This window comes from Fopius arisanus, unplaced genomic scaffold (assembly GCF_000806365.1).
Source record: "Fopius arisanus strain USDA-PBARC FA_bdor unplaced genomic scaffold, ASM80636v1 scaffold00015, whole genome shotgun sequence".
Lineage (NCBI taxonomy): Eukaryota > Metazoa > Arthropoda > Insecta > Hymenoptera > Braconidae > Fopius > Fopius arisanus.
In genome coordinates this window covers 63714-75441 of record NW_011887754.1, presented here as the reverse complement: position 1 = coordinate 75441, position 11728 = coordinate 63714, and the positions used below count along the sequence as shown (strand labels likewise).

General features: G+C 39.0%; 2 protein-coding genes across 3 annotated transcripts; one reads left to right on the top strand and one right to left on the bottom strand.

The window, feature by feature from the left end:
- The first annotated feature begins 108 nt into the window (after positions 1-108).
- LOC105263630 (uncharacterized) lies at positions 109-5158 on the top strand. The gene is made up of 13 exons (XM_011299956.1): positions 109-310; positions 566-689; positions 872-978; positions 1060-1233; positions 1388-1524; positions 1589-1748; positions 2655-2725; positions 2819-2859; positions 3038-3325; positions 3642-3748; positions 4199-4372; positions 4441-4595; positions 4693-5158. Exons 1-13 carry the CDS (start codon positions 218-220, stop codon positions 4925-4927), a joined length of 1866 nt encoding a protein of 621 aa, XP_011298258.1. The 5' UTR covers positions 109-217; the 3' UTR covers positions 4928-5158.
- tral (trailer hitch) lies at positions 5154-11479 on the bottom strand. Of its 2 annotated transcripts, none has more exons than XM_011299604.1 (6): positions 11255-11479; positions 10232-10386; positions 9459-9759; positions 8289-8793; positions 7825-8004; positions 5154-7580 (listed from the first exon to the last, which is right to left on the bottom strand). In XM_011299604.1, exons 1-6 carry the CDS (start codon positions 11373-11375, stop codon positions 7265-7267), a joined length of 1578 nt encoding a protein of 525 aa, XP_011297906.1. In that variant the 5' UTR covers positions 11376-11479; the 3' UTR covers positions 5154-7264. The 2 variants fall into 2 exon arrangements, with proteins under 2 accessions (XP_011297906.1, XP_011297907.1); XM_011299605.1 differs by having other exon boundaries at positions 9564-9759.
- Between the last annotated feature and the right edge of the window lie 249 nt (positions 11480-11728).

Genomic DNA, 11728 nt, shown 5'->3' with positions numbered 1-11728 from the left:
TTATTTATTCCCCATGATTAAGAAAGAATGAATATGCACTTGTGCGAAAATACTTATCGATATGCGAAAGAATGGGTCAAGGAGATTGGTTCGGTCAAAAACACTGGAGCTGGGGGCAGATATCAGTGCACGAGTGTTTAGTGGACAAGCAAGACGCGCGTGGCATCGCGCTGATTCAAAATTTTTTTTTATGATCTGAGTGATACCATTGGAAATTATGCAGATTAAGGATAAAAAAGCGATTATCATCGGCCCAGTCGACCGATTGGGAATTGCGTTCTGTCGGGAATTGCTCAGGAATGGAGCAGGAGTAAGAAAAAATCTTCATACGTCACGTATGGAAAAATTCAATAGAAAAATCCAGCGTTTTCTAATTCTGTTGAATTTCTACTGCATATCTTTCGAAATTATAAAATGCTATTAAAAATCCAATGAATTCCAATAAAAATTCAATAGAATTGTTAGTGATTATTTTTTTCTGCTGAATTTTCTCGAAGGCGCGGCCTGAAAAAGCATGAAAATCAGGCACTAAGGCAGTTATTGAAATCGAATAATCATTTCCTAGAGTATTGTTATCCTGGACGACGAAAAATCGGCTGCTAAAGAATCCGTTGAAGAGATAAATCGAGAGTTCGGGCAGAAGAGGGTAATCTGGATCGCCTGTGACATTTCTAGAAACGAACTAGATGGTAAAAACTGGAATAACTAAACAATAATATAAAAAACGTTTCCTGCGAAGATCTGACACTCATATGAAAATAAAATATAAAATCGATGCAAAATTTAAGATTTCAAATATAATTCAAATGTCAAATTTTTTAATATGTAATGCTCAATTAAAAACAGTGTAATTCTCAAAAATGTTTGACAGCTGCATTCAAAGAAGCTGTGAAAACTCTCGAGGGACTTGACATTCTCATCAATAACACTGATCTGATAGACGAGGCTGACATTATGAAAGCCGTCGACGTCAACGTCGTGAGATAGCCCATTTTATTTTATTCATATTCTTATCACTGAGTTGCAAAAAAATTTATCTCTTACTCTGATTCTCGTCAGACCGCTGTCATTCGAGGAAGTCTTCTGGGAGTTCAACAGATGGGGAAAGACCTCGGGGGCAGAGGTGGAATCGTAGTCAACGTTGTCTCTGTCCTGGGCCTCGAACCAGTACCACAATTACCTGTTTATTCCACCACTAAACAGGCGGTCGTTAGTTTCAGCAGATCATTAGCTGTAAGCCTAATTAATTGACTCTCCTCATTGACACCTAATCAAATTGCTTTATTCCGATTGAGATTCAAAATTTTTTTATTGAATGTTTTCCTACGTCCGAATTTTGGTCCTTCATTTATGAAAGTTTAAATTTATGAAGAAGGAATTATTTCAGCAACCGTATCACTACCAGAGGACTGGAGTGAAGATAATAGTCCTCTCCCCCGGCGTCTCCGGATCATCTCTAGAAAGTCTGGAAGCCCCAGAGTCTCCGATCGCAGCTTTGGGATGTGTGACAATCCACCCTCAAAAGTATTAGTGACGTATAGCTCGTGAATTTTTTTTCTCATGTTAAAATTATTATTCTTCGCTCCAGGGTTGAGACAGTCGCTCATGGATTAGTTTATGCCCTCCGCTGTGCGCAGAATGGCAGCATCTGGGTCTCCGAAGATGGTCAGCCAGTCTACGAGATCCAGCTTCCAGACGTTCTACCCCAGAAGCAAAATGACGCGGATTTATGCGACTTCGAGACTCTCGTCTAAAAAATCATCCGCTTGATAATTCCACGAAAATCGAAAATCTAGGAAAATACAGAAAAGGCTTAAAAAAATTATGTTAACCCGCATGAACCTGATGCTCACACAAGTACCAATAAAGCTCATTCAATTGCACTTCAGACCCACTTTATTTATTTTTCTGCCAACTCATCAGAGCAGATGACGATTTCTCATTAACTCCGCAGTAACTCCCCTAATCAGAACCGGAGGGATTCGAAGGAATTGAGTGGAGTCGATAACGCGACCCGATTGGCTGTCAAAACAGAAAAAAAAAATGCTGGTAATTCCTCTTGCAACGCCAGCAGTTTCAGAAAAATTATGAACCCGCGATAACCCCGTGGTGTTAACGCGTGTAGTGACCTTTCGCGGATTTCGGGGTCCATCTTAAAAATTCGCCGAAATTCGTCGATGGATTTCAAAATTTTCTCTCGGTCCCCGCGAATTCCACGGATTAGGGGTGTTCCACACCCTTCAAGCCAAAATTCACGTTTTCCCGTTTCTCAATTATCGATGAGCTGGACGTAAAAAAATATATCCTTTTTGCGTTGCGTCATTATTCAAGTGCTCACGAAATTTCATTAAAAAAAATTATTTCCAGAGCTACTAGTCGCTGTGGGGAAATTGTCGCGTGGCGATAAACTCTTGACGCGCATCTTCTTCAGGAATTTTTCTCAATATTCTTAATTATGGGCTAATCATCACTAGCGTTTGTTGAGAAACGTCGCTATGCTTATCGCTGTGCTTCAGTGACCGGTTGCGAGCGGTTCTAGAGTGAACTTTGAATGCAAGAAAAATAGTGCACGCTTGTAATTCGATAGAGATATTCTTCGAAATGTTTTATATCACTCGTTATCACTCTTTTCTGGGAACAATCTGAATCCTTAGGGTGATCCCCTCTTTTCGCGAGGACGCGCACGTCTGCCATTCGAATCACGCGTCTTCGTCGAGAGGAAGGGGTTGGCCACGCGGTGGCGCGTGCACAAGTCAAATCGTCAAGTATAAATACCATCGAAATCATCAGAAGTGTTTAGTCTTCACTGAGGTTCCAGAAGAATACCCTCCAGACACTCCAAATCTATTATCATAATGGGTAAGCCCCACCCCCCACCGAAAAAAAAAACTCAACCGTCAATTCAATTAATTCCAAAAATTACAGTAATTGCACACAATACTCTAGCCATTGTTCCGTTATTATATTTTCCTGCGTGATTATTAATCAATCAATCAATTAAAAATAAAAAAAAAATGATCTATCAATGAAATTTTAGAATCTCCGGTTATTAAAAGCCGTCGCGCTTCCGCCGAGGAAAAAGCCAAGGAGTTGGAGATAATTCGGGGTCTAGTCTGTGGGAAAAATGTTTTGATAACCGGTGGAGCTGCAGGACTTGGCTATTCCTTCGTCAATCATTTTCTCCAGAATGGAGCTAATACTGTCATCATCGTCGACGTTGATGCTGCAGCTGGTGAACGCGCTGTCAAAGCTGTTGCCAAGTCCTATGGGGAGAGGAAAATTATCTTCATCCATGCAGACACAGCCAACTACTCTCAAACCCTCGGTAATCTCCCGCTTACTCATTCATAAAAAAAAAAATCATCCGCCGTAATCGGTTCGTTTGAAAGAGTATTTATTCCCTAAGGCCGCATATCATCGGGCACTTCCTTTTAAATTCCTTCCTTTCAGTTGTGATCATTGCACTGCTATTATAATGTTCATCAGAAAATTATTCATTATGTGGAATTAAATAGTAATCAATCGTAGAATATCGTTAATGAAAAATGTTTTGGGGATGGAATGAGAAATAAGAATTACGCGATCGGTTTTCAATGTGAATATTTGAAAATTTTTCTCACTTTGCCATTATTTTTTTTTAGCGGCTTTTGAACATGTCTCGACGATGGTCGACAGCATTGACATTGTTGTCAACAACGCTGGAATTCTGGATGAGAGAAGGTGGGAACGCGAAATCGCTGTAAATATCGTAAGTTCAATTTGAAATCCAATCGATTAATAATTTTGTATTGACTTTGCATTCGCGTTCACCCCATTTTTTGACAACCTTGTTGCCTGTTGAACTAATTCCAGAATAATTATCTACTCTATTTCTCAATTAATTGTGTATTAATCCTCAATTAGTGAATTCACTCATTTATTATTCATCGAGCTAATGACTTCTCGATGGCTTCGCAGATTACGAATTTAATTGTGGCTGAATGGATTGATGAGTAATTACTCAGTCTAATCTCTAATTGAATACTTTTCAACTAGTTATTAATTACTCATCGAATTATTGATTGGATTGATAAATAATAAATAAATTAAATCATTAATCGAGTCATTCACGGTTACTCAATGGAATAATTAATTCGCGAATTATTCGTTTTGACTTTACGATCAGCGAATTTTATGTAATACTTTCGATTTATCTCAGGGTGGAATGATAACAGTAGCAAGTCTGGCGATGCGATTCATGAGCAAAGATCAAGGAGGTAATGGCGGTGTTCTCGTGAATATCGCCCAGTATTTCGATTTCAAATGGACCGCACAATTGCCCGTCTACACCGCCACAAAGTACGCTATCATCGGATTGTCTCAGTCCCTCGGGGTAAGTTGCATTTTCTATGAATTCTATGGCAGTGATTCGCAATAGTGATAAGAGGTTTTATGATACAGGCGCCTTATCACCATGAGCGGACTGGTGTGCGGGTGATGGCTCTTTGCCCTGGTCTCACCGAGACTGCCCTCACCATCGACAGCCCCAATCGACTTCTATCCAGGGTCATGAAGGCTGATTTTGTCAAGAATCTTGACCAACTGCCCATTCAAACGTAAGAAATCATAATTTCAATTTATTACGAAAAATACTATGTGTATTTAAAAAAAAATAGAATTGAAATAGCTAATTGATTTCGATTTTTTTTGTAGTCCTTTCATCGTGTCCGAGGGGTTGATGTCGATTCTCAAGTGCGGGGACTCTGGCAGCATCTGGGCAGTGGAAAATGGCAAAACTCCCTTCGAGATCTCAACCCCCTATTACAAAACCCTGAAGAGACGATACAAGAACAACTTCGTTGTCAGTGAAACTGTGGAGAAAGAGAGAGGACGTCCGTTGCGAGAAATCTGTGATAATCTACCCGCAGGACTCGCTGGTTGCGCTTAAAGAATAAATTTATCCTTAAGATGGAACGTTGAGAATGGAAAATTTCTAGTCTGTATTAATATTTTCTGGTGGAAAACACTCGCGTGAGGGAGAATTACTCTTGTGCCTGCACTGACCGAAGAGACTGCACGAATTGTAAATATTTATCATAAGGCAATTTTTGTATATAAAACACATCGAAGGAATAAAAAATACATGAATAAATGAATAAATGAAAGCAGTTTAATTAATTTCTTCATTTCGTTATTATTCTCATCATTGGGGAATCACAATATCCGCTGTACAAAAGAAACACATTCATTGTCAGGAATAATCGCGTTCAACCGCAAAATTACATGCGACAGAGAAAAAAAAAACATAAAACGTACGTTCTCCCATTTATTACTCGTATCTCCATCCCCCTGAAGACGGATTTCACTGCATACATCGGTAATCATTCATTTGGCTACTCTGAGCTGATACTTTTTTCCCATTGACTTAATTCCTCTAAACAGCGAACGTTCATGTGTGTATGTTTTGTATCTCCGCCTTTCCCTCCATTGTTTCATGTATTATATGCATATATATATACTTATTTGAGACGGGACCCATTTAGGGGACCATACAAAAATAACAGCCGCGAACAATTTACCACTTTGTATTATTAATTAATCATTTTTCCCCCTATTTTTTTCCCATATTCATTTCTACCTTGTCTACGACAATAATCACTGTGCAATCATATTCACTGAATTCTGGCACACACTCACGCTAGTCCAGACGTTCTGTAAGATCAAAAGAATAAACCCCTCGGTAAATACAATAAAAAACCTAACAACGCAATTGTTCAATTCATCTGGCCTTTTTTATTTCCCTGATTAATCATTTTTATGGTCAACAAGTATCAAAGTTCTAGGCTGTTTTATTTTTCAGAATCAATCGCGCATCGTCTCCTAATTCTATTTATTTGGGCTCAGGCGATTTTTTTTTATCTCACCCCCCTCCCGCCCCTCCTACCCTTTTACTTCCCCTGTCTTCATGCCTATTTATTATTGTAAAAAAAAAAGAAATTATAATAGTAAATAATCAATAATAATTGTAATGCGTATTCCCATGAGTAAATAACTATTTTTTCTTCGTTTGCATTTGAATATCTTCGTTATTTCTGACCGCGCTGATTAATAAATTTATCCTCAATCATTAATTTATGTGACAATTGTACCGATTTGTTTAATTTTAATTAGGTAGATTCATTCGTTTCGGTATTTCGTCGTTCCGGCAACGAGACATTTTTTTTTTTTCAAATTTCATTCATTTTATTCATCAAGCGCCCACCAAAAATTGACTATTTTACGATACACTGTATTTTTTCCAGTATTTTCTCTCTTTTCTCTGCAAAACATCGTAGATTCCTCATTTCCCATTTCATCTCGTAATTTTCACATTTATTACATATTATATATACCACGCAAAAGGCATTTTACACCGATAAGCTGTTCCTCAAGCTTGTTTCGGTATTCATCGTCTTTTTTACACTTCAATCTAATTATTGTTAATTCGACGCCAAATAATTAGTCGTATCTTTCCATCTACCACGAAACCCTAAACTCGTGGTATGCATTGTTAATTATTACAATTATCATTCCCAATGTTTCCCCTCTTTCCTTCTGGCAATAAAATATTCCATCGACTTCCGTCTGTGCGGATACAAACCAGCAAATCCCAATTAATTAAAAAAAAATCCAGCATCGTACAACCTTTCTCATTAAATCAATTAATTTCATGCCAATTCCAGTACTTTTGTCACAAAACTGAAGTGAAGGGAAAACACTGAGAGCCAATTAACAGATCCAAATAATTTCACTGCAATTTCCTCGAACCCTTTTTACAAATCTATGTCCCATGATTACGTTTAAAATACAGCCAGTTTGAAGTCGCAGACAAAACTTCAACTTCATTATCATAATCATCTCCCCAAACTCATTGTACTCCATTAACATTTGTTCATGTATCTGCAAGAAATGTAATCCCTTCCCCAGATATCGACATATAATCGCCCAACGATAACCAATACGCGACATTAATTATTTTGAATTCCCACTCAAAACGAAACTCTCATTAATCAGTCCAATAGTGGGTGGTTATTGATTCAAAAATCCTATGTTCAATTTGTTTTTTTTTTGTTGACATGAAAGCGCATATCGTAAAAATCTTAATCTACGGTAAATACTTATAAATTGTTTCACATTCGTCGACTGTTGCTTTAAACCCTCGATAATGGAAATTCCTCGACATCATCTAAATTATTTAACGGGTAAGGGGAGAATGATTGTTGGTGAGTGATACCAGTGGTTTTTTTTATACGGTGCCAGATATGAGACGACTGGTCTGCTGTGGTTGACTGGTCTGTTCGTTGCTATTACGATTCTGATTGGCATTATTCTGATTCTGTCCGGGTTTGCGATTGGCGTTGTTGCCACCACGTTGTCCCCTGTAGTTGCCACGATATCCACCCATCTGTCCACCACTGTTTCCACGGTACATACCCCCAGGCATTCCACGATTGAGGTAGTATCCGCGTCCACGGAAGAATCCCCCACGTCTCGTTGATGACACACCGAAAGTCTCAGAGTTGAGTTTTCTCTCTATTCTCCAGTCCGTACGTTGAGATCTTCTAATGGGAATTAGACAGCATGGAATCGATTGATTCCGGACCAAGTAAGTCAACACGACAAACAAAAAACAAACATCAACGAAAAAAAAATTAAAAAAAAAACAAGACAAACACATTTCAGCAACGAATTGATAAAGTGACATAAGTGGAAATATTATGGAGTATTATTGTGGAAATGATAAATTTAAATTATGTCAGCTCATCACTCCACTACCGATTATATCTATTTTCACTTTATACTGACCCTTTACTCCTCTCAACTGCTTCGCAGCTGATGTTGTCGAAGAACGATTTCGACTTGTCGTAGTGCACCACGTCCGATTCCTCCTCCTGCTCGTTCTCACCAGCACCTGTTTCGTTACCACTGTCATCTTTCTTCTCGTTCTCAGCACCTGCGTCAATCTTGGTTTTTGCCAGTCGAGATCTAGACAAATAAGTTAATGTCATTGGCAACAATTACAATAGTACGTTGTCAACAAAATTATGCACGTATTAAAAAAGCTTTAATATCCAACTGTAGATACGTAGCGTAAACCATTGAATTTTATTTCAAAACGGCTTTAATAACGTATCAATTACTCTCGCATGATATCCACATTCGTCGTTTCGAGATTGTCACCGAAACGAATCCGGCACAAATCATGCTAATTCCATAATTAATCCGAAAACATTGACATATTACAAATTTACTAGATCGAAAATTCTCACCTCAACTCCTCGAACTCAGTATTGGCTTGTTCAAAGTCATAATCATTATCGAATGTGAGTGTATTCGTGGGCTTTTCTATAGCATTGCCTGGTTGATTGGAACGGAAGACGCCACCACGACCGCCTCTGCCTCGTCCACGTGCAATATTGCCACGCGGGATCCAGCCACCACGATTGCCACGAGGACCTCCCTGACCGGTATGTACATTGCGACGTTGCATCTGTCCAGCCTGGTGCATTTGATCCCTCTTGGAGTCACTGTACTGAGACATTCCGCTGCCAGTGCGGCCTCTCGAGTGAGTATCACGCTCTCGGTGGGGCGGTTGGACAGTCCTGTTAGTCGACTTATCTGACCCTTTGCCACCAGCTACCTGCTGATTCTGCTGGGACGCTTGGCGTTGCTGAGTGACCTGAGTGCTTTGATCGTTCGTGGGACTCTTTCGGTTTAGCAGAGACGACGTGGGAGTCGTCGATCGCGATGCTCCACTCAGCATCTCCAAAACACCTAATCAATCATTAAGATATTTATTAATCCCTGGACATTGGCCAATTTATCCGAAACACTCGAGTACCAACTCAGTAGAACAGTGTAAAGTGAGATAAATTAGATTTCATCATTTTTATTACATCCATTCAGCTAGAAAACTATCGATTTCAGGAAGAAATATGAGAACTTTTTTTAGGTAATTTCATCAGCATGAAATTGATAGTTTTTGAGAAAATAGAAGAAAAAATTATCGGTATATTTATCTGTGTGTACAACTTTGCTACTGAATTGATGAGTATTTCAAGTTTTCACTGTTGTTGCTATCAATTTCATAAATGCATGATGCATGCGGTTAATGGTATGACAGTATTGATGAAAATTAGAGGATCCAGCTGATTAGGATAATTAGAATGATCAGGCAATTAAACGTTGAACAAAAGCAAAAATATCAAACTCTGGCATTGGCTGTTATCCAAAATAAAAAGTGATTGGATTCAAGCGTATCAAACCTTTAGCAGCGGCAATACGAATTACTGCAATAGAGAAAAATAAAGCAGAAGTGTGAGATTATTAATGAATAAGCTGTCAGAAGCAGTAGCAGGCACTTCGAGTGGGATATCCTGTATTTTTTTTTAATCCCATGTCTCGACTTTCGGTGGTTTTTCGTAGCAAAAACAGTTTACCATCTTCCAGAGATTGATCTTTTGTCAACGGCTTGACGTTGGCCGTTGGTAGAGAATTGGGGATATTGATGATGCTTGGTTCACCAGGGCCAGGGCCCAACTCACTGTTGGGTTTGTTCATGGGTGCGCGGGGATCTCTTCCAGCACCTGGCATTCCCATCACTGGACCCATTGCACCCATCGCCATACCGTACGGCCCACCGTACTGACCCCCCATTGGACCCATCTGGGGCATCATTGGATGTCCATATCCTGGCTGGGGCTGATAGGATTGTTGGCCCATCGACGGTTGCACCGTCATCTGATACAAAAATTGTATCATATTATTTGAGTACAGGAGTTGCAAAAGAGTTCATTAGAATGATGGAGAAATTAATGAACTCCTCGGAAATTATAATAATCACAGAAAAAACAAGTTCAGCTTTTTTTTTTCTCGTAAAATCACTTGTTTCGTAGATAAATGAAAAATCAGAAAGGCAAATTTGAGTGATTACTTCCTCACGAAACAGTCGCTAGTTTAAGGAAAATTCCAATGGATGGAAATGAGTAATGGAATTGTAAAAATGAATTGACTAATACTCAATTTAATAATCATAGTAATTTTGGGATTCAGAAATTTCAATTCTCTTATAAAAGATATGTAATTAATTCCCAATGAAGAATTTTCGTGGGGAGAGCCAAATAGACTTGAGAAAATTAAATTCAATATGTGAATCAATTCACAAATATTGTTTGGAATCCGTTAATTCCGAGATGAATAGTGATTGATTCACCTGCACAATAGCCGGATCATTGGGCAATGTGTTGACATTATTGACAACTCGAATATCCTTGATATCCGAACCCCTGAAGAGAATATACTCATACACTTGATTCTGGGGAGCCACTGCGAACTGCGTCTCCCTGTCCTCCGTTCCAAAAGAGCGTACTGCAAACACAAAAAGAAAAACAAATCAATTTCCCAGAATAATGGGTAATACTTCTACACCATCGCCACCTTATTTGCCCCGAAAATCCTCCGACCGTGTTATTTACTCCGTATTATATTAAATTCAAGACAGCGACCAGACTAAACGGAGAATTATCGTCTTCCCAATTGTCTCGTGACAAGGACAACGATGTAAACAAATTCATCGGTGAAGACAATGGGCCCCCCGAGATTCCATTGTCGATCAAAGGCAAACGATTTTACACAGGAGAAAGAACATAAACAGGAAGAAAATTCAAGACAAATTGAGAACTTCCTCGATCCCCGAAGCAACCAAGAAACTATTCCTATTTCTCTCATCTTCTCCCAATTCCGCATTTTTGAGGTATTTTCTCATAAAGTCCTCCACAAAAATTCAAAAAAATGCTAATTATCCTCAGGGAAACTGTAAAAAAAAATTCCAGGACCTCCCAAAAAATCCTAGAATCCTCAGGAATATCCCAAAAAGCCTCAAAAATTGTCTACTCGTTTTTTTTATTACGAAAGAGATAATCCGAAGAACGAAAATCCGTTAGAATATTTGCCGGTTGACCCCCGTTGTTTTCCCCCCCGAAAACAAGCGGGACAACGAACTCGGTCAACATAAAAAAAAAAACAACCGGAACGATTGGCGAAACATTGCCAAAAGAATGACGAAACAAAATCCGAGTAAATGTCCACATCCTGATAATCCGAATAACAACCCCGACGAACGTAAGTCTCAGCCAAATAAAATGGAGCAGAATGATGCTACCGCGATTCTACCTCCATCTTGAATTTGTTAAATACGTTTTAAGTGTGAAACGGAGAAAATTGAATAGGTACTCACCATTGGCAAGGGCGATTGTGCACTCGTGTGGATCAACGGTGAACAGTCTTCCCTCGTATCTTATGTCCGCCTTCGATATTAGGCTGATCTTCGAGCCCAGCTCTGGCATTCCAGCACTCATCTTGGTTGGATATTAGTTTAACGACGATTGATGCGATGTTAAAGGATACGCGACATCATCTGACAAAGCCAGCAAGCCGACACCGTTGCTCAGGCCTCCCAAGATTCGGCCGACACTGTTGCCAACTTTTCACAGCTTGCGCAAGCCTTTCAACCTATCAAATAAAAATATTGAATTGATCACTATTCAATCAATTAAATCAATCAATCAATATCCTTCACCTTTTACTTCAATAACTCCAATAATTTCAATAACTTATCAATTATTTGAAGCTGCTTTTTTTTCTTCATTTCCGATATTCAAATAATTATGTTGGCTATTTTGGTGTGAGTCATGCGAGAGACTTTTCACTC

What these genes read in the sequence shown, in the direction of transcription:
- tral (XM_011299604.1), bottom strand. Translation starts at nt 11,375, where the DNA reads ATGAGTGCTGGAATGCCAGAGCTGGGCTCGAAGATCAGCCTAATATCG. An exon ending in AGATCAATCTCTGGAAGATG is followed by an intron (nt 8,794 to 9,458) that starts GTAAACTGTTTT and finishes ATGATTGATTAG; the next exon opens with GTGTTTTGGAGATGCTGAGT. An exon ending in ACTGAGTTCGAGGAGTTGAG is followed by an intron (nt 8,005 to 8,288) that starts GTGAGAATTTTC and finishes TTATTTGTCTAG; the next exon opens with ATCTCGACTGGCAAAAACCA.
- LOC105263630 (XM_011299956.1), top strand. Translation starts at nt 218, where the DNA reads ATGCAGATTAAGGATAAAAAAGCGATTATCATCGGCCCAGTCGACCGA. An exon ending in GATTGTCTCAGTCCCTCGGG is followed by an intron (nt 4,373 to 4,440) that starts GTAAGTTGCATT and finishes TTTATGATACAG; the next exon opens with GCGCCTTATCACCATGAGCG. An exon ending in GACCAACTGCCCATTCAAAC is followed by an intron (nt 4,596 to 4,692) that starts GTAAGAAATCAT and finishes TTTTTTTTGTAG; the next exon opens with TCCTTTCATCGTGTCCGAGG.